General features: G+C 36.9%; 2 protein-coding genes across 2 annotated transcripts; both read left to right on the top strand.

Annotated features, from left to right (window-relative positions):
* Positions 1-5896: 5896 nt before the first annotated feature.
* Positions 5897-6832, top strand: LOC142842726 (olfactory receptor 4P4-like). The gene has a single exon (XM_075959424.1). The coding sequence runs from the start codon at positions 5897-5899 to the stop codon at positions 6830-6832; it is 936 nt and encodes a 311-aa protein (XP_075815539.1).
* A 12061-nt stretch (positions 6833-18893) lies between these two features.
* LOC142842725 (olfactory receptor 4C46-like) lies at positions 18894-19823 on the top strand. Its single transcript, XM_075959423.1, has one exon. The coding sequence runs from the start codon at positions 18897-18899 to the stop codon at positions 19821-19823; it is 927 nt and encodes a 308-aa protein (XP_075815538.1). The 5' UTR covers positions 18894-18896.
* Positions 19824-23102: the final 3279 nt, after the last annotated feature.

Raw genomic sequence — 23102 nt, 5'->3', positions numbered from 1 at the left:
GTTGATTTATTTTTAACACATATCAAAACAATAATACTTTAGATATATTATGTTAAGATAATAAATTTAATTTCTATCTTTCTGTGTTTCTTCTACTCTCTCTCCCTTCTTCCCTTTTCTTTTTTTATTTTACCATTCAAAAATTTACATTTCCTTCCCTCCTCCCATTCCCCTCCCGCTCCTCCACTCACCCTCCTTCCTCCCCCTCTCTCCTTAAGAGAGGGCAGGGAACCCTGCTCTGTGGGAAGTCCACCCCCCTCCTCACATTCAGGCCTAGGAAGCTGTGCATCCAAATAGACTAGGGTCCCCAAAAGCCAGTACATGCAGTAGAAACAAGTCCCAGTGCCTTTATCAATGGCTTTTCAGTCAGCCCCCATTGTCAGCCACAATCAGAGAGTCAAGTTTGATCGCATGCTCATTCCCAGTCCAGCTGGATTTGGTGAGTTCCCATTAGAATAGGCACATTGTTGCAGTGGGTAGACCAACCCCTCATGTTCCAGACTTCCTTGCTCATCTTCTCCCTCCTCTGCTCTTCAACTGGACCTTGGGGGCTCAGTCCGTTGCTCTGATGAGGGTCTCTGTCTCTATCTCCATCCGTCGCTGGACGAAGTCTCTATGGTGATATTCGAGATAATCATCAGTGTGATAGTGGGGCAAGGCCAGTTCAGGCACCCTCTTCTCTGCTATCCAAGGACCTAGCTGGGGAAATCCCTGTGGACACCTGGGATCCCCTCTAGAGCCAAGTTTCTTGCCAACCCTTATTTTTTTCTTTCTGATGTGTATATGGACACAGTGTGTAAGGTAAGGATATATGCATGTTTTAAATTGTGTGGATGAAAGAAGTAGGTAAGAAGAAAATATACTACTATTCCAAAAGTATTGTAGTTTCCAGCTGCCTTAATAAGTTATTTTATATACATATATATATATATATATATATATATATATATATATATATGTATCTGTGTACTGTATTTCATATATTCTCTCTATATATGTATATATACACTATACGTATACGAGTATAATATATACACATATATGATGTATTTATACATATATGTTCATATATACATATAATAAATGTTTACCTTAATTTCCCATAGAATATAATTTAATTTATATTTAAATTTATATTTTATATTTGTTTTATATTTAATTTTTTCCTTTCTCAATTCCTTCCAGAATTCCTTACCTGCCTACCCAATCAATTTTTTGTTCTCTCCACCCTTGAAAAAAATGAGAGTATACAAGTAAAAAAAATTAAGGTATCCATAAAAAAGAGTGCCATTGGGTTAGCACACACCATCAACAGTGAGCCAACAGTGAACACAATATTAAAACTGTAACAACTACACACACACACACACACAGACACACAGACACACACACACACAAGTTATTGACTTCTTTCATCATCTACTACTTCCCCAAAAAAAATTTTATCATCTCAGTAATCATTGGAATGGTGGTGCATAATAATTTTAACATGCATTTCTCCTTTTTATTATTTTTCCATCTTTCTTGATTTTCTTTATATACTGATTTTATTGAGCTATACTGTTTTTCCCCTCCCCTCCCTTCCTTTCCCCATGCTCCCAGTTTCCTCAGGAGATGTTTTCTTTTTCTAATCTCCATGTAGATTAGATTCAATATGTCTCTCTTAGAGTCCTCATTGTTGTCTAGGTTTCTGGGATGGTGAATTGTAGGCTGCTTTTCTTCGTTTATGCCTAAAAACCACTTATGAGTGAGTACATATGATAATTGTCTTTCTGGGTCCAGGTTACCTCACTCAATATGATGTTTCCTAGCTCCATCCATTTGCCATGGATTTCAAGATGCCATTATTTTTTTTCTGCCGTGTAGTACTCCATTGTGTAAATGTACTACATTTTCCTTATCCATTCTTCAGTTGAGGGACATTTAGATTGTTTCCATGTTCTGGCTATGACAAGCAATGCTGCTATGAACATGGTCGAGCACATGCTCTTGTGGCACGATTGAGCATCCTTTGGGTATTGCTGGGTCTTGAGGAAGGTTGTTTGCTAATTTTCTGAGAAATCGCCACACTGACATCCAAAGGGGCTGTACCAGTTTGCACTCCCACCAGCAATGGAGAAGTGTTCCTTTTGCCTCACATCCTCTCCAGCATAAGTTGTCATCAGTGTTTTTGGTCCTGGTCATTCTTACAGGTGTAAGATGGAATCTCAGAATTGTTTTTATTTACATTTCTCTGATGGCTAAGGATGTTGAACACTTCCTTAAGTGTTTTTCAATCATTTTCCATTCCTCTGTTGAGCATTCTCTGTTTAGATCTGTACTCCATCTTTATATTGGATCATGCATTTCTTTTTATCTCTTAAGTCAAAAAGAAAAATCAGTGAAGTCCATTGCTGTTCTGTGACAACTGGTCAGAAATATCCAGATCCAAATTACAGAACTCATAAAAGACTGTTGTGTGTCTGTATTTCCCTTTCTGATACTTCTTTTTTTTGGATTTTTCTTTTTTAATTTATTTATTTATTAAAGATTTCTGCCTCCTCCCCGCCACCGCCTCCCATTTCCCTCCACTTCCCCCGATCAAGTCACCCTCCCTCATCTGCTCGAAGAGCAATCAGTGTTCCCTGACCTGTGGGAATCCCAAGGACTGCCCACCTCTATCCAGGTCTAGTAAGGTGAGCATCCAAACTGCCTAGGCTCCCCCAAAGCCAGTATGTGCAGTAGGATAAAAAACCCACTGCGATTTTTCTTGAGTTCCCATTCTTCCTCATTGTCCGCTATGTTCAGCTAGTCCAAATTTATCCCATGCTTTTTCAGACCCAGGCCAGCTGGCCTTGGTGAGTTCCCGATAGAACATCCCCATTGTCTCAGTGTGTGGGTGCACCCCTCGCGGTCCTGAGTTCCTTGCTCATGCTCCATCTCCTTCTGCTCCTGATTTGGACCTTGAGATTTCTGTCCGGTGCTCCAGCAATACCACTCTTGGGAATATACCCAAGAGAGGTCCTATCATACAACAAAAGTATATGCTCAACTATGTTCATAGCAGCATTGTATGTAATAGCCAGAACCTGGAAACAACCTAGATGCCCTTAAACGGAAGAATGGATGAAGAAAGTATGGAATATATACATATTAGAGTATTACTCAGCAGTAAAAAACAAGGACTTCTTGAATTTTGCATACAAATGGATGGAAATAGAAAACACTATCCTGAGTGAGGTAAACCAGACCCAAAAAGAGGAACACGGGATGTACTCACTCATATTTGGTTTCTAGCCATAAATAAAGGACATTGAGGTTATAATTCATGTTCCTATAGAAGCTAAATAAGAAGGTGAACCCAAAGAAAAACATATAGGCATCCTCCTGAATATTAACCTTCATCAGGCGATGAAAGGAGACAGAGACAGAGACCCACATTGATACTTCTTGATAGCATTCTGAAGTCTCTTTCTCTATCTTTCTTTTGGATACACAGGAACACCCCCCCCCCCCCCCCCCGCTCTCTCTCTCATCTTGATCTCTCCTTGTCAAAATCAAGAACTCCTCCAAAGGAAAACCAATGTTCCTTCTGTGATTCTCAAGTGTTCTTCATGTTCTTTAGAGAATATTATTCAAACAAGTGAAAAGTCCTTGAGGCTCTGGGAATCTCAACAATAATACTGGCCTCTAGGGACACAGTGCTCAGAGAGTAGTTACTACAGAGGAGGAAAGTAAATAGTAGCCTCAAAATTCACAAGAGGCTGGAGGGAAGAGTGCCAAGTTGGACAACTGAGTGGTGCTGCACTGTAAACATCACTTAAGGAAAGCTCGTGAAGGAAGTGGTAGCCCTGCATTCAAATATAAAGGTGGTATGATTTATTTTATTTATACTTGGTTCTTGTATACTTACAGAGCTAGCTATATATTGGTGAATATATGTGAATGGTATTTTCAAAATATTCTCATTATTCTTCTGTAGATGTAAGTATAAAGGATTAACAGTTTTCAAAATACAGGATTATTTTCTTCTAGACTGTATTATATAGCAGTATGAACTAATAACTATTTAAATCTTATTCTTCCTATATATCAGTGAAATTTTACATATGAAAAAGATAAATGAATCTTGATAATTTTTAAGAATTTGCATTTGTTAGGCTGTTTAATCATCTTTTTATTTCAGGTATTTATGTCAAGCAAAGTCAGCAAAATGAACTATTGAGAATGGCAGATGTGTTATAAGGAGTAATAAAAATCTAATCTGAAAAGCATCTGTAATTCATGTGCAGATAATTTTCATACTACTGCCACTATAGGTATTTAATGTTTATTTTGTTATGGTTAAGTTATTAACTATGATGCTAACATAAATAATTGAACCAATGGACTTAGGGTAGTGTTCTTATTTGTAAGTTATTTTAATTTCTAGACATTTTATTTGCTTTTCCTCTAGAACACATTAACTACAAATGAAACAAAAAATATCAACTATAAATTTGATCCAACAAACTTAAAGATATAAGACATTGATATAATTTTCAGAGGTTCTATATCTTGCACACATTTTATTTTGAGTTAATTCTGTGGTTAAATGGTAGACAAAGAATTGTTAGGGAGATATTCCCAGAATGTGACAAATTTCAGACTTTCCATTGTTAATGTTAATATAAAAGAGCTAAAATTAAAATTTTAGTTCAATGTTCTACATAATGATATACTAATCTTCCTTTTTTAAGGCTTAGATAGTTGCAAAATAATTATTAGTCAATTTGTAACATATGGAAACTGTGTATCAATACTCCTTGCATGATTTGCAATGAATAGTTCTTCATGATTAATAAATTAGCAATTTAGGTTTCACATACAAGTTCCTTCTAGATGCTATTTAACTTTTGCTTGTAGAGCCAGATGGAGGAGTGTGTGGTTCCTTCCATTCTAATATTTTCACATGAATTGTAGCTGGGTAATAGAAAATAATAACACTTATTATAATATATTAATATATTCACACAGATATATAAAATATTCAATAGTATATTATGAATGCACAAATGAATCCTGAAATAAATACCAGCTAAGAGATATTTTTATCACACAGTTTGCACTTAGACTATGTATTATCAACTTTTCAAGTTGTTGTTTATGCATACATTCTATAGATTTTAAATTATCTGTGAGTTTCCACCATTTTTCCTAATGTGTTTATAGCCTCTAGAGTTTACTTAATGATAATATATTATACTAAAGTGTACGTGAGAAATACAAGGAAATTTTTTTCTTTTCAAAGTATCAACAATGAAAATTTAACTATATTTTACATTAACTATCTTTAAATACAATAGTTAATTCTCATCTCTTGATTTTTCTGATACCATGTTTTATTGGAATACTTCCTATCAGTGAGATAATTCATATTTAAAAATTTTAAACTTACAAACATAAATATATTCCTACAAAAAAGTTCAGGTAGCTATTCTATTTCATGTTGGAGAGAGAATATAGTCCTAGAATTCATCATTGTTTCAAATAAAACATACAACTTAAAACAAAAATTAAATACATTCCCTATAATAAATTATTTTCTTGTTTCAAAATTTTGTATACAGCAATAGCACATTTTATTTTTTATGGGAAAAATAGTAATTATAATTTATATTTTAACAGATAAGAATATTTTGATACTACTAATAAGACAAAATGTTAGGGAAAATTGATAAAGAACTGTTTAAAACATCAAATTTAATTTCCAAATACTAAGGCAATTTTAAATGATTTATAGATTTTCTTCTATGTTTTTTACAGTAGTATCTAATACTTGTTTATGATGCTGACATAGCTGTGATCACACTGGAAATCTTTTACTTAGATACTTTTCCCATAGGCACTCAATTATTCTAGCACAGACTAAATGCAAATGGAATGCCAGAGAAATATATCAGAATTCATTCTCATGGGTCTGTCTTCTAAGCAGAACATACAAGAGTTTTTCTTCTTGTTCTTCTCATTCTGTTACCTCGCTATCTTGTTTGGGAATCTGCTGATCCTTATATCAATTAGATGCAGTTCTTTGTTCAACCAACCAATGTACTATTTCCTGAGTCACCTATCTTCCATGGACATCTGCTATACCTCCTGTGTGACACCCAAATTGATTGGGGATATGTTAGTGAGAAGAAAAACCATCACCTATGAAAAATGCATGTTACAGGTCTTTGCTATGCACTTCTTCGGAATGATTGAAATCTTAATCCTGACAACCATGGCCTTTGATCGTTGTGTGGCCATCTGTAGACCTCTACACTACATGGTCATCATGAACAGACCCAGGTGCCATGTCCTGATCTGGGTTTCCTGGGTTGGTGGAGCTGTCCACTCCTTTTCCCAGGTTTTTATGTTAATATGTTTGCCCTTCTGTGGCCCCAATGAAATTGACAACTATTACTGTGACATTTTCCCTTTACTGAAAGTTGCCTGTACTGATACCTATATCACTGGTGTCCTTGTGGTTGCCAATTCAGGACTAATTGCTTTGGTAACCTTTGTTCTCCTGTTTGGTTCATATGTGGTTATACTGTTCACGTTAAGGAACCACTCAGTAGAAGGAAGACGCAAAGCTCTTTCTACCTGTGGATCTCACATCACTGTGGTTGTTTTGTTCTTTGGACCCTCCATCTTTGCCTACCTTAGACCCCCTACCACTTTCCCTGAAGACAAAATCTTTGCCCTATTTTACACCATTATTGCTCCTATGTTCAACCCCCTCATCTATACCCTAAGGAATACAGAGATGAAGAATGCCATGAAGAAGGTTTGGTGTCAAAAGACATTTTCAGGAGAGAAACAAAATTAATTTGTATTATTCTAGGATGTAAAATGAAAATACTGCACAACTATTAGAGTGGCTTATTATCCAGGAGAGCAATTAATCTTTGAACTGTTCAAAGCTTTGCTCATTCATAAGTAGCAAATATAAGAATGTGAATACTAATTAGTAACAAATATTTCACTGTGCAATTGTAAGAAATTATAAGAAATAGTAAGAAATTGTGTATTCAAATTATTCAAGGTTAAATAATGATAGTGGTATTGTATAACCAGTTTCAGTGCTAATTTAAAATGTTACTAGTTATTTAATTTTATTAATTACATGATGATAAGGGTTTTTTAGCATATTTTAGAAATAAATGGAAATTGCCTTCAAAAAAAGTAGGTTTAGTGATGAATTTTATATTCTGACAGGATTTGTAAATAATTTTTATATGGTGACCCTCTGAAAGAAATCATTCTTTTGTTCTATTAAAAGTGAAAAAAGAGAATTTGAGGGATTATAACACAAAAGGTTCATCATAAACCACCTGAGAGCTGCTAGCCTGTCTTCCTCCTTATAAATATCATAGGCACATAAAACAGCCTTATGAATGGCCACAGTCATATGCACGTATAATGGGTTTATAGATATTTCTTAGGTTTAGGGTGAATTTTTGAATTAGTCTTTTCAACTCTCCTCAGCTTCTTGGAAACAGTAAATGAGAAAATAAAACTTTTCTTCTTCACAGTGAAATTAAATTAGTTTAACTGCTCTGAGGTTACACTACACATTTGGGAAGTACAGCATATGTCAGATTGTGTAGATACCCTTACATATGAAATGATTCAGGTCACCTTCATCAAATGATACCATGTTAAGATTTTTTTTCTGTTTTTCTTTTTATATTGTTTCATGTATTTGGTAACATATGAAGTAATGTTTTATAGTGTTGAATTTTGGTTCATTCCCTCCCTTTCAGTCCTCTTCTGGCCTCCTATCTACTTTCTATTTTTCTTTTTTTTATATACAATTTATTTTGAACATATTTTTTCCTGTTTCCACCTCCTCACAGAACTTCTGGCCTCTTTTTCCACTCAACTCTTCATGTTCTTTGTCTATCTCTATCTCCAAACTTGAAAATCCAAATCAAGACAAAACAAACAACCAACCAAAAAATAAGACAAAGATACCAAAAATAAACAAAAAGCTTACAAAGAAACATGAAGTCCATTTAGAGTTGGACAACTACTCCTGGTAATGGGGCCTACACTGGAATTTGTTTGATATACTCAGTGACAACTCAATTGGGGAAAAACAAAGCAAAAAAGAACTTTTTCCATTTTCCAGTGTGTATCAATTAGAAATAGTCTCTTTGTTAGGGGAAATTTCATATCTACTTGTCATTTACCATTCTGGGATTTTGTCTGGAGTAATCTTATGCAGATCTTTAGTTGTTGTCATAGTCTCTGTGATTTGTGTATTAGTCCTTTTGTATCTGAATGATGCTCTTCTTAGCATCATTTGGCACCTCTGGTTCTTATAACCTTTCTTCTTGTCTTCAGCACATTCCCTAAGCCTTGAGGGGAAGAGTTTGATAAAGACATCTCTTTATGAGTTTGAATATATCAAAGTCTCTCATTATTGGCACATTTTATAGTTCTCTCTCTCTCTCTCTCTCTCTCTCTCTCTCTCTCTCTCTCTCTCTCCTAGTATAATAGGGGCTTTTCTGAAGATGCACTCACTGGTTGAGTGATTCATTGATTTATCGATATAGCAATTTGTAATGGGGAGTAATTGCTATGTTCCCTTACCATAATAATTGTAACTGGTTCTCATCTTTCAAATGTTTGTTGTTGCATTGCCCTTGTTTGTTCCAAATTCCTTCTTCCTTTGCAGCTTATCTCTTCTTTTATATTTGCCTTTTCATGTTCCTATATTTATGTCATTGTCTGGGTTCACTCTTGATCCTTTTCTCTAAAACCTCTTTTCCTCAGTTTTAGTGTAGATCACTTACTTGCCAGATAACATGAAGCAACACACACATTTCATGGTTGAAAGTACCTTTTCACCAATTTGCAGAATATTCCATAATTGCTATTCCTAGGATCTAAATGAGCCCACTCCATCAAATATCCAGACAGATATAATTAATTATAATAATGTAACAAAAGGATGCATTGTATTTACTTATATGGAAACTCTTACATTATCCAATACTGCATAAGTTCCCATCCCCTAGGATCCGCTAACCCCAGCCTATAGACATTTACTTTATTATCAATTTCAATTCCTATTCTCATAAATGTAGCAGCTTATCCTATTCATGTTTCTCAGGAAACATTCCACAGAACATTTAGTTCAATAGTCAGGCTCTTGAACATGTTGAACAAATACCTCATGTTGCTTAGAGCTAATTAAAAAATGATGTGTTGACAGACCATGGGGAGATAATATTGAGAACTTTCTCTTCCTATATTTCAGTAATTCTCTCATCCATTCCTTCCTTTCATTTCCTTTAGTCAGAAGGATAATGTAGGTTTCAGTATAGAAGATAAGATAGATATGCCACTTCAGATTTTATGTATAAGTAGCAATTAAAACTAGAACAGGTGCTTATGAAAGGAAATATCGCTATAATATTTGATAGTTGAATAAAGTATTCATTAAGCATAAAGATATTCACAGCCTACCAAGAAATTTAAAAGGAAAAATTGAAATATGAAATAGATTCTGAGCCACTTTCTTTATCTCTACTCCTCAGAGGCAAACCTAGAGAAAAAAATCTCAAACTCAAATAAAAAGGGAATTAACTGTAGATAACCTAAGGAAGCATTAATTAGTCAAATGGAAACACTATAAACTTATCTGTTTTTATTTGTCTCGTTTATTGTTAACTGTGTTGATTACTATTCAATTATTGAATAATATTTACACACTAATTAAATATCTGAAGTGATTTATTTTCATCATTTAACAAACATTTAAAGATTCATACCTAGCATTACTGAAATGATATCCACAAAAACAAGAAGACGGGGCAGAAATGTTTTAAAAATCCTTACTAGACTGAGTTCCTCTCTCATTGATTTATCTAATAATTGAGTTAATTGTTTCAAACTAGCTAGTGCTAAAAGTGATGATTATAAATGTTCTTACCAGTACTCCTATTATCGAATGAAAACTATTACATGAAAAAAAATAACACAGAGACATGAGAGGTGGCTGGGATTCAAAAAGAAATATGTATAATTTTCTTAGTGTTTGTTGGATGCATGTAAGACATACCTCTCTTGTATGATTAAAATCATGAAAATAAAACACAGATCATGCTTCCAGCTACAAGGACATACAAGTAAATTCTTGGGGCATTCCACCTCTGTTCTATGTGATAGTAGTAATATATTTATTATACCATAGGTATCTAGAAATTTATTTTGTATTTCTTTATATTTAATTCTACTATTTAAATATATATAAACACAAGAAATCATTATATTATTCATGATTTAGTATGCACTTTGGTAAAATAGGTTTGCAAGCGCTTTTTAGTGCTGCTGCTTTTAAAGTATTAATTCTTTTTATGATCTTTGAAACATGGATTATGGGAAGGATTAAGTACCAAGGTGTAGTTGTACCAACTGGTGCTTTAATGTTTTCAATAGCCTTTAAAGTTTGAAGGCTTTTTTTTATTATTAAACATTTTTTTTATTAAAAATTTCCACCTCCTCCCCGCCTCCCTTTTCCCTCCTCCTCCCTCCACTCCCCACACCCCACTCCCCTCCCCCTCCTTCTCCAGTCCAAAGAGTAGTCAGGGTTCCCTGCCCTGTGGGTAGTCCAAGGTCCTCCCCCATCCATCCAGGTCTAGGAAGGTGAGCATCCAAACCGGCTAGGCTCCCACAAAGCCAGTACATGCAGTAGGATCAAAACTCTGTGCCATTGTCCTTGGCTTCTCAGCAGCCCTCATTGTCCACCATATTCAGAGAGTCCAGTTTTATCCCATGCATTTTCAACCCCAGTCCAGCTGGCCTTGGTGAGATCCCAATAGATCAGCCCCACCGTCTCAGTGGGTGGGTGCCCCCTCGTGGTCTTGAGGTAACCCAGACCCCAAAAGAAGAACGTGGGATGTACTCACTCATAATTGGTTTTTAGCCATAAATATAGGACATTGAGCCTATAATTTGCGATCCTAGAGAAGCTAAATAAGAAAAACATATAGTTATCCTCCTGGATATTGGAAGTAGACAAGATTTCTGGGCAAAAATTGGGAACTGGGGGATGGGGTGGGATGGGGGAAAGGGAAGATGGGGAGAGAAATGTGAGAAGGGGAGGATGGGGAGAGCTTCAGGAAATGGGATGGTTGGGATAATGGAAGGATTGATATGGGAGCAGGGAAGTATATATCTTAATTAAGGGAGCCATTTTAAGGTTGGCAAGAGCCTTGACTCTAGAGGGGTTCCCAGGGGTCCAGAGAGATGTCCCCAACTAGGTCCTTGGGCAGCTGAGGAGAGAGAGCCTGAAATGGCCTGATCCTATAGCCATACTAATGAATATCTTAACATATCACCATAGAACCTTCATCTGGCGATGGATGGAGATAGAGACAGAGACCCACATTGTTCCAGTAAATTTTTTGAACTAAAGTTTTAAAAGCTTTTATTCATCTATTCATTTATTTCTTCATTAGTATAAACTATATCTTTATTTTTAGATTTTAATGAATTCTATAATTAGTTTTGATTGTTCTATCTGGTCATTTAGAGCACTGAATGCTGGGAGAAAGAAGGGCAGAGTGAAAGAGACACACAACATAGAGCTGCCAGAGTCAGACATGGTGAAACTTTGGTGGTAAGCCATTGTCATGTGGCGATATATAGATTAATGGGGATAGCTTAAATTAATATGTATGAGTTAACCAATAAGAAGCTAGAGCTAATGGGCCAAACAGTGATTTATTTATATTTATTTATTTATTTATTTATTTTAGTTATTGCAAAAAAAAAATTTCCACCTCCTCCCCATTTCCTATTTCCCTCCCCCTCCTGGCACGCATCGCTCCCTCCCCCCACTCCCCTCCCCTCTCCCCCTCCCCCTCACTCCATTCCCCCTCCCTCTCGAGAATGAGGAGCAGTCCAGATTCCCTGCCCTGCGGGAAGTCCAAGGTCCTGCCACTTCTATCCAGGACCAGGAAGGTGAGCATCCAAACAGGCTAGGCTCCCACAAAGCCAGTTCATGTATTAGGATCGAAACCTAGTGCCATTGTCCTTGGCTTCTCATCAGCCTTCATTGTCCGCCACGTTCAGAAAGTCCGGTTTCATCCCATGCTTATTCAGTCCTAGTACCGCTGGCCTTGATGAGCTCCCAATAGATCAGTTCCACTGTCACAGTGGGTGGGTGCATCCCTCGTGGTCCTGACTTCCTTGCTCATGTTCTCCCTCCTTCTGCTCCTCTTTGGATCTTAAGAGCTCAGTCCGGTGCTCCAGTTTGGGTCTGTGTCTCTATCTCGATCCATCACCAGATAAAGGTTCTAAGGTGATATGCAAGATATTCATCAGTATGGCTATAGGATAGGGTCATTTCAGGTTCCCTCTCCTCAGTTGCTCAAGGTACTAGCTGGGGACATCTCCCTGGACACCTGCGAGCCCCTCTAGAGTCAAGTCTCTTGTCAACCCTAAGATGGCTCCCTTAATTAGGATATATATTTCTTTGCTCCCGTTTCCACCCTTCCTTTATCCCAACCATCCCATTCCCCCAAGCTTCTCCCATTCTCCCCTTCTCACATTTCTCACCCCATTTCCCCTTATCCCCCTCCCACCCCATCCTTAAGATCCCGATTTTTTGCCTGGCAATCTTGTCTACTTCCCCTACCCAGGAGGATAGCTATATGTTTTTCTTTGGGTTCACCTTCTTATTTAGCTTCTCTAGGATCACAAATTATAGTCTCAATGTCCTTTATTTATGGCTAAAACCCAATTATGAGTGAGTACATCCCATGTTCATCTTTTTGGGTCTGGGATACCTAACTCAGGATAGTGTTTTCTATTTCCATCCATTTGCATGCAAAATTCAAGAAGTCATTGTTTTTTACTGCTGAGTAGTACTCTAATATGTATATATTCCACACTTTCTTCATCCATTCTTCCATTGAAGGGCATCTAGGTTGTTTCCAGGTTCTGGCTATTACAAATAATGCTGCTATGAACATAGTTGAACAAATACTTTTGTAGTATGATAGGGTGTCTCTTGGGTATATTCCCAATCCTTTTTAAATTTATATTATTTTATTTTTTTAAAGAAAACAAACTGTCTTATTTCATTTTACATATCAATCTCCGTTCCCATTCCCTCCCCTCTTCCCATTTTATCCACCTAATCCCTCCGCACCCCACCACCATCCAGTGCTCAGAGAGTGTAAGGCACATTGCTTTGGGGAAGTTGTAAGGACCACCCTACTATATCTAAGCTGAACAAGGAATCTATTCAAAGAGAATAGGTTCCCCAAAAGCCAGTACAAGCAGTAGGGATAAACACTGGCGCTGCTACCAGTTGCCCCTCAGTCTGCCCCAGCCATCCACCTGTCTCCCACATTCAGAGTGGCTAGTTTGGACCTATGTTGATTCCTTTCTTATCCAGATGGAATTGGTGAGCTCCCATTTGCTCAGGTTAACTGTTTCAGTGGGTGAACCCATCACCGTCTTGAACTCATTGTTCATATTCTCACTCCTTCCACCGTTCAACTGGACTTTGGGGGCTCAGCCCAGTGCTCTATTGTGGATCTATGTCTCTGTTTCTATCAGTAGCTGAATTAAGGTTCTATGGTGACATTTAAGTTAATTTTCAATCTGATTACAGGGTAAGGCCAATTCAGGCACCCTCTCCTCTATTGCTTAGGATTTTAGCTAAGGGGTCATCCTTGTGGATTCCTCAAAATTTCTCTAGTGTGAGGTTTCTTGCTAGCCACATAATGGCTTCCTCAATCAAAATATCTCTTTCCTTGCTTTCATCTCTGTCCTTCTCCATGTCGACCCTCTGTTCCCTCAAGTTCTCCCCCCTCCTTCTTTTTCCCTTTCTCTTCCCTTCTGACCTCTCTTCTCACACCACCCCCATGCTCCCAATTTTATCAGGCAATCTTTTCTATTTCACTATTCCAGGTGGATCTATGTATGTTGTTGTTTTTTTTTGTTTGTTTGCTTGCTTTATTAGGGTTCACCTTGTTACTTAGCTTCTCTAGGATCATGAACTATAGGTTCATTATCTTTTTTTTTTACAGCTGGAATCCACTTATGAGTGAGTACATGCCATGGCATATGGGCTTCTAATGTCCCCCCTCCCTTTGGCTCTTTTTAAAAAAAATTTTATTATTTTTTTTATTAAAAATTCCTGCCTCCTCCCCGCCTCCCATTTCCCTCCTTCTCCCCCACTTCTTTCCCCCTCCCTCTCCAGTCCAAAGAACCCTGCTTTACTGGGTAGACAGACTTTACTGGTGTTTATCCAATGCACAATTGGTCTCAAATTAAAATAGATTTTGTAAAACTACTTTTTCATGTAACATCAAAATGTTCAAATATGTAATTAAAACTGAGAGCTTTACAGTTTTTCATAACTTTGATTTTCTATGTGTTTTTGAAGTCACAGCTATTTGCAACATTGTTTCTCATCTTGGATTTTCTATTCACTGTTGCACATCAACATTACCTATGGCATTAAATTCTTTTTGCATATTATTTTTCCCAAAGAATTGTTTATATCTAGTTGTAAGACATAGGATATATTCAAAGGCAAGGTAATGAAAATACAATTTAAAACAGCATTCTGTTAATGTATGACTTGTTTGAATAATCAGTTTAAAATAGACAAAATCTTTATCAGTTTGTTTTGTTAGAAAAAGTTTTGTAGAAGGACAGAAGGATTAGAAGTTTGTAGTATAAGAATGAGCACCACGTCACTCGGAAAAGCTGGAAGTATTTGCATGTTTGTGGCCCCAGTACTAAGGTGTGGTTTGTGGCTGTGGCAGAGACAGAACAGTCTTGGTAAAATATGGCAACATCAAGGTTCTGTGCTAATTGCTGCTGGTATGTAGATTCTTAACAAGAAAAACCTCAAATAAAAAATATGGAATAAAAACATAAACTTTTCAAGTACGGCAAATGCAGTTCTCAGCTGAAAACCTTCTGTTAGTCAAATAGACTTCCAGAACACTAACCTTTAAGAGAAATTCTTCATATCACAGGAAATAATGAATCCCTGTGAGACAAGTCTCAGATATAAAGCTGCAGAAATCTGAAAGCATACAGCTGTAAACACTCTTTTAAGGTCGGGCACAGCTGCTGCCTCTCTGAAAGATCGACCAGGAGTGGATCCATTCGGATGTTTCGCAACTTTGCTACCTCTTATCTTGCAGAACCAGATTCAGGAAACAAAAGTTATTTCTCTAGATTGCCCTACAAGCATCAAAGCCCATGTATTCTCTGAAATAATTTTAGTTTGTGGGAATGGATGAAGAGTTTCCTTGTGAAGACACTTCTTCAACACAGGGCTATTTGACCGTAAGTTATCTAGGAGTTTCTTAGCAAATGTATTCATGTATCTCATAGAATATAAAAAGTTTCTTTTCTCTAAGCAAAGTTTCGCTGAAGATGGTATTGACGTGAACACTGAACACTGACAACTGTGGTCAAGATGATTCCCAACTATTAAGGTATGTTTTTCAAGTGTGCTTATTAGGTACTGTGATTTTTTTTTGCATATAGGAATAATCGTCTCTCAGTGTTCATCAAATGCAGTCACAGAGGTTTTCATTTTCATTCTAATTTTTAAAATTTAAAAGATAAATATTTTATCATTATCATTAGGTATAGAGAAACTAACAAAAATAAAACAATGAATAAGACCCATCTATCTAATTTATGAAATGTTATTTTGCCCTTTGACACTTCATTTAATAATCAGAATAAATCATGAGAATACAAATATAGTTGGACCTCTCCCCCAAGATTAATATTAATTGCATTATTATTAAGTTCTTGATTATAAGAACAAACAGATAAATCACAGTGAGACCCATCTCTCTGGCTTCATAGAAAGTAATGATGGGGATGACTCTTCTTCAGTTCATGACAGGGTCTTCATTGCTTTGCCCATCCACTTAAGTTTCTCTGTTATTTATACACAACTATACAAAAATAACTTGAAACTGTATACTTGTTACCTTTCTGCATGTTTTTCTATTTTAACCAATTCTCAAAATAACTTATAATTCAGGTTTTACCATACAGATAAATAATGAAGCAGCTTCATGAGGTGAGAGGTAATGAATGTAAAATGAGAGGAGTGAAAGGAGGGAAAGCTGGCTTCTTGCTTCTTATAATTCTTAAATGGTTATGTCTGGTCACTACTGTGATAGTTCTTACTGGGTTAGTAAAAAAAGGTAGAAAGGGAGAGGGGAGAAATGGAGGGGAGGGGAGAAAATATATAGATCAATAAAACAATATAAAAAAGAGAATTCTGGGACCCCTCTTTATAATCATGTTAGAGAAAAGTGATCTTTAGTTAGGCCAAGATAAAATAACAAATTCCAGGCTCCAGCAACATGTATTTCTTAGTACCTGGAATGTAAATATATCATGAAACATCTAAATGTTCACTGTCAATATTGGTTAAATATAGTTTATCCAGAGCTACTACGTACTAGCCTCAGCACTCACACAGGCTTCAGACTTCTACAGCAAGTGAAAGCTGGCTTGGGAATAGGATCTGAGGTTTAGAACAAACTAACTGACTCAGCCACATTGGACCAGCATGATTCTTTACTCTTTGGGATAAGAAGAAAGAAAGGGGAACAAAAAGAAGAAACACAAGGGCGTAGGCCTAAGGGGAAGGGGAGGGGATAAGGCATAAGGATTGAAAATAAAGGGGTGATCTCCACAAAGCTTTTAGATTATATAGGTGTACAGACAAGTTAACAATTCCCTAGTTGATGACAACAATACCATCAAGTATGCATTTTCACAGACTTACAAGAGACTAGTGAATCTAGCAAGGAGATTATGTCTCAGAGAGGACATGACTGTGAAGTTACCCTGTAACTGGAAATACAGCATAAGTAGCTATTCTAACCTGCAGGCAGGCTTGATTTGCATTAACATCTTGATTTGCATTAACAGAGTCTCTTCTGAGGACACAGTTTTTGTTTCCAGCAAGGTGGCCAGGTGAGAATTTTTCTCTCTGAGGCTAATTTTTCAACTCAGGCCTTTACCTTGTATAAACAGTTAATTTCCTGTGCAATAATCCTGTTAATTGAAACCAATTTAAAAGTTAATGCAGAATATTTGTAATTTGTTAAATCAGAGCAGAAGACCAGCAGATTACACCTTTCAGAGTCTGCTAGAGCAGACATAATACCTCTATGAACCTCTGTGAGGCTCCTAACTTATTAGTGGCTGCTGTCAATAAAGAAAGTTTGTGGGAACTGATTTTATGTAGATTTTTGTTATGAGAATAGACTTGACTGAATCCTTTTCAAGCCATTTCAGGACATCATGGTATGTGCAGAGATATTTGGTTGCCCTACAGGAAAAGTCAGGTTTATACACTCCTGGGATACTACAAAAGGGAGAAATGCCATGATTCACAAGATTTTTACAGACTTGACAGTGACTTATTCAAAAGACAAGTGTTGCTGTAGCTCTGCAAAAAATGTATTATTCCAGGTGTAGTACACATATATACTTCCTGTGGATAGTCATGTAGAAGTGTCAACTGTACATTTACTGTATAATATTTGTGGGCTCACAACAGATGTTGTCACTCAAGTCATATGAAATAAAGAAAACTGTTAGAATTCCACAAATTATAAACTAGTATTTGTATAAAATAACATTGTGGAGTTTAATGGTAAGACTTTTAATAGTAATATCTGTTAAAAATTTGCCAGACAAAATTAAGTAAGAAAAAAATCAAAGTCATCATTTTTCTTATGATTTCCAGTATAGAAGCACTAACTTTCTGGTTTTATATTATGTAACAATAAAACTCTTATACAATTATATGTTATATAATTATAAAAATAAATATATAAATTGCAGAAAAATAATGATATTAATCCAATTTCATTTACAACTGGGATTGAATAAGAAAATACACATAAGAAACTACTGCTATGAGACAGTATGTTTTGTCATTTTATTTAATATTGACCTTGAATTTATACATGGTCCCATCCATCATTTCATTATCTCAAAAATAGACAAATTACAGCAGCTACACAGAGTTTTAAAAGTATTCAAGGAAATGAGGAATGATGTGTAGTACATAGAATACTTTCTTATACCTTTTACAAGGGATTCATATATACTATCAAAGATTATGCATTATTTTATAGTAACTCATTTATTCCTTTATTAAGTAGTTTTGGTTATTACCCTGACTTTCTTCATGCCCACTATTGAGTTGTTTTACTTTCTTATTAATATTTATTTTGAAAAAGTAAATAAAGTGAAACATTTTCCAGATCCTGGTAATTTGTTTGAAAAATATAGAATCATAATTTATCTCTATTTGTTTTTTGTACAGGAAAATATTATTATTAAATGATGAAAAGAAAACATGACAAATATTAATACCTGAGCTTCCTTCACTTGATTTTATTTAGAACTGAACTCAATTCTGTTTCTTCCAAGGCACTAAAGTCAATTAATTATATTGGTACACAGGGTTTCCTATTATCCCAGCGACCTGATAGTTTTCAAGTTATATTTTCAAGTACCTTTTGTGGTTCCTTATCTCATAAGATTAAAAACAAAACACTTTAGCTTTATATTGGTGACCATTACTTAGATCCCCCACATATTTGAAACTCTCCATCTCCAGCCTTATTTATAAAAGTTGTTTTTGTTTTGCTTTGTTTTTTATAATCTTTAATGCAGTTAACTGGGAGTCAATTTGAGTAACACAAAGAATGAAGACCTGTGAAAGCAGAACAACAATATTCACAAAACTTTAAACCTGAGTAGAATTTAAACATTAATTATGGGAAAGCAGAAGTTAAATGAAATTGATGATGCATTATTTTTCCTGACCAAAAAAAGTTATTAAATTTCCAATAAAACAGATGGAAAAAAGGAATGTGACTGAGTTTGTTCTCCTTGGACTCACACAGAACCAAAACATGCAGAAAATTGTATTTGTTGGGTTTTTGATTATCTACATAGTCTCTGTGTTCGGAAATTTGCTCATTCTGTTCACCATCATACACCATCAAATGGTAAGGTCCCCGATGTACTTCTACCTTGCCTATCTCTCCTTTATTGATGCATGCTATTCTTCTGTCAATAACCCTAAACTGATTTTTGATTCACTTCATGATAAAAAGACCATTCAATTCAATGGATGCATGACCCAAGTCTTTGGAGAACATTTCTTTGCAGGTGCTGAAATCATCCTGCTTATTATGATGGCTTATGATCGCTATGTGGCCATCTGCAAGCCCCTGCACTATGCAACCATCATGAACCAAGCAGTATGTAACCTGCTAGTGGGGGTGTCATGGATGGGAGGGTTTCTTCATGGAATCATACAGATCCTGTTCATTATTGATTTACCTTTCTGTGGCCCTAATGTCATCGATCACTTTATGTGTGATCTGAACCCTTTGCTTGAACTGGTCTGCACTGACACACACATTCTGGGGCTCTTTGTTGCTGCCAACAGTGGGTTTATCTGTCTATTATTATTTCTCCTTCTTCTGGGCTCCTATGCAATTATTCTGTACTCATTAAGAAACCACAGTGCAGAAGGGAGACGCAAAGCTTTCTCCACTTGTATTTCCCACATCACAGTGGCTGGCTTTTTCTTTGTACCTTGCATTTTTGAGTATTTGAGGCCCGCAACTACTTTTCCTATTGATAAGGTAGTTGCTGTGTTCTACACAATGATAACTCCCATGTTAAACCCTTTAATCTATACCTTGAGAAATGCTCAAATGAAAGATGCTATTAGGGGATTGTTCAATAGAAAAATACACCCAGAAGCCAAATAAATATGTTTTGATTCAAATTTGAAAATGATTGAGCGTACATTTTAGATTGACGTAATGTAGAACATTTAAATCATGAAGAATAAAAGAGCTGTAATTTATGGGGTAGCCTTGAAGGAAGCAGAAAAAAATACCATAGAATGGAGAAACCAACCCATTCTAGGTTAAAGTTGCACTACTATTAAAACACACTTTTGCTGTTTCTAATGCCTATTCAGCACTACTGAATTACTCTGTACAATCTATGCCTTTTGAAGTTGAGATTTGCGATTGACACCTTCCACCTAAACTCCATTAAAAAAATCTTTCATTAATATTTCCTGTTTTTGTGATATCTTTCTTCTGTAAATTCCCACTAACAGTAAAGTTTTATAACAGAAAAATTCATGGTTTAGCTTCTTGGTCAAAGCTGTCTTTCTCAAAGTTTTGTCAAAATTAGGTCATCCAATCTCTGCTAGGTTGAATAGTAGGATTTACATGACAAATGGCACTAGCATTCCTATTTCATTGATCCTTGAACTTCTCCTTCCTCATCTTTACATGAAGGAGTTATCAACATTTGTAATTTACTCACTGTAGCCTCCTCTTTTATAGCCAAGTCACAAACATATACACAAACACAGACCTTATCACTACCTAAGAAATGATATTAAATGAATGGTTTTGTTCTAGTGAGTCTTCATTGTTTTTTTTCTTTTTTTTTATTGATAAAAGGAGAAAAAAAAAACAAATTTCCACCTCCTCCCAGCCTCCCATTTCCCTCCCCCTCCTCCCACTCTTCTCCCCCTCCTCCCACTCTTCTCCCCCTCCTCCCACCCCTCTCCCCTTCCCCCCACTCCTCTCCCCGTCCCTCTCCAGTCCAAAGAGCAGTCAGGGTTCCCTGCCCTGTGGTAAGTCCTAGGACCTCCCCCCTCCGTCCATATCTAGGAAGGTGAACATCCAAACTGGCTAGGCTCCCACCAAGCCAGCACATTAAGTAGGATCAAAACCCTGTGCCATTGTCCTTGGCGTCTCATTAGCCCTCATTGTTCGCCATGTTCTGAGAGTCCAGTTTTATACCATGCTTTTTCGGTAACAGTCCAGCTGGCCTTGGTGAGCTCCCAGTAGATCAGCTCCACTGTCTCAGTGGGTGGGTGCACCCCTCATGGTCCCGACTTCTTTGCTCATGTTCTCCCAGTTTTTGATCCTCATTGGGACCTTGGGAGCTCAGTCTAGTGCTCCAGTGTGGGTCTCTGTCTCTATCTCCATCCATCACCAGATGAAGGTTCTATGATGATATGCAAGATATTCGTCAGTATTGCTCTAGGATAGGGTCATTTCAGGTTCCCTATCCTCAGCTGCCCAAAGAACTAACTGGGGACCTCAGCTTGGGCACCTGGGAGCCCCTCTAGGGTCAAGTCTCTTGCCCACCCTAAAGTGGCTCCCTTAACTAAGAATTGTGGTTCCGTTCTCCCCTATCCAACCTTCCTTTATCCTGATCCTCCTGTTTCCCCAAGTCCCCCCTCCTTCCCTTCTACCTTTTCTCTCCCCATCTCCCCTTACCCCCATCCCACCCCACCCCCAAGATCCCAATTTTCTCCCCGGCAATTTTGTCTACTTCCCTTAGCCAAGAGGATAACTATATGTTTTTCCTTGGGTTCACCTTCTTACTTAGCTTCTTTAGGTTCACCTATTGTAGACTCCATGACCCCTATTTATGGCTAGAAACCAATTATGAGTGAGTACATCCCATGTTCATCTTTTTGGGTCTGGGATACCTCATTCAGGATAGTGTTTTCTATTTCCATCCATTTGCATGCAAAATTCGAGAAGTCATTGTTTTTTACCGCAGCGTAGTACTCTAGTGTGTATATATTCCATACTTTCTTCATCCATTCTTCCACTGAAGGGCATCTAGGTTGTTTCCAGGTTCTGGCTATTACAAATAATACTGCTATGAACATAGTTGAACAAATGCTTTTGTCATATGATAGAGCATCTCTTGGGTAAATTCCCAAGAGTGGTATTGCTGGGTCGAGGGGTAGGTTGATCCCGAATTTCCTGAGAAACCGAAACACTGACTTCCACAGTGGTTGCACAAGATTGCATTCCCACCAGCAATGGATGAGGGTACCCCTTCCACCACAGCCTCTCCAGCAAAGGCTATCCTTGGTGTTTTTGACTTTAGCCATTCTGACAGGTGTAAGATGATATCTCAAAGTTGTTTTGATTTGCATTTCCCTGATTGCTAAGGAAGTTGAGCACGACCTTAAGTGTCTTTTGGCCATTTGAACTTCTTCTGTTGAGAATTCTCTGTTCAGTTCAGTGCCCCATTTTTTAATTGGGTTAATTAGCATTTTAAAGTCTAGTTTCTTGAGTTCTCTATATATTTTGGAGATCAGACCTTTGTCTGTTGCGGGGTTGGTGAAGATCCTCTCCCAGTCAGTAGGTTGCCTTTATGTCTTAGTGACAGTGTCCTTTGCTTTACAGAAACTTCTCAGTTTAAGTAGGTCCCATTTATTCATATTGCCCTTAATGTCTGTGCTTCTGGGGTTATACCTAAGAAGCGATCACCTGTGCCCATCTGTTGTAGGGTATTTCCCACTTTCTCTTCTATCAGGTTCAGTGTTTTCGGGCTGATATTGAGGTCTTTAATCCATTTTGACTTGAGTTTTGTGCACGGTGATAGATATGGGTCTATTTTCATTCTTCTACAGGTTGACATCCAGTTGTGCCAGCACCATTTGTTGAAGATGCTTTCTTTCTTCCATTGTATACTTTTAGCTCCTTTATCCAAAATCAGGTGTTCATAGGTTTGTGGGATAAAATCCGGGTCTTCTATATGAATCCATTGGTCGACTTCTCTGTTTTTATGCCAGTACCACCCTGTTTTCATTACTGTAGCTCTGTAATAGAGTTTGAAGTCAGGGATGGTAATGCCTCCAGAAGATCCTTATTGTATAGGATTGTTTTGGCTCTCCTGGGTTTTTTGTTTTTCCATATAAAGTTGATTATTGTCCTCTCAAGATCTGTGAAGAATTTTGATGGGATCTTGATGGGGATTGCATTGAATCTATAAATTGCCCTTGGTTGAATTGCCATTTTTACTATGTTGATCCTCCCAATCCAAGAGCAAGGGATGTCCATCCATTTTTTGGTATCCTCTTCAATTTCTTTCTTCAATGCCTTAAAGTGCTTGTCAAATAGATCTTTCCCTTCCTTGGTTTGATTTACCCCAAGATATTTTATGCTGTTTGTGGCTATCGTGAATGGAGAAGCTTCTCTGATTCCCCTCTCTGCTTC

The sequence above is a fragment of the Microtus pennsylvanicus genome, chromosome 1, assembly GCF_037038515.1.
Source record: "Microtus pennsylvanicus isolate mMicPen1 chromosome 1, mMicPen1.hap1, whole genome shotgun sequence".
Lineage (NCBI taxonomy): Eukaryota > Metazoa > Chordata > Mammalia > Rodentia > Cricetidae > Microtus > Microtus pennsylvanicus.
Note: the sequence above shows the minus strand (reverse complement) of the source record. Positions and strands in the feature narration are given on the sequence as shown.

What these genes read in the sequence shown, in the direction of transcription:
- LOC142842726 (XM_075959424.1), top strand. Translation starts at nt 5,897, where the DNA reads ATGGAATGCCAGAGAAATATATCAGAATTCATTCTCATGGGTCTGTCT.
- LOC142842725 (XM_075959423.1), top strand. Translation starts at nt 18,897, where the DNA reads ATGGAAAAAAGGAATGTGACTGAGTTTGTTCTCCTTGGACTCACACAG.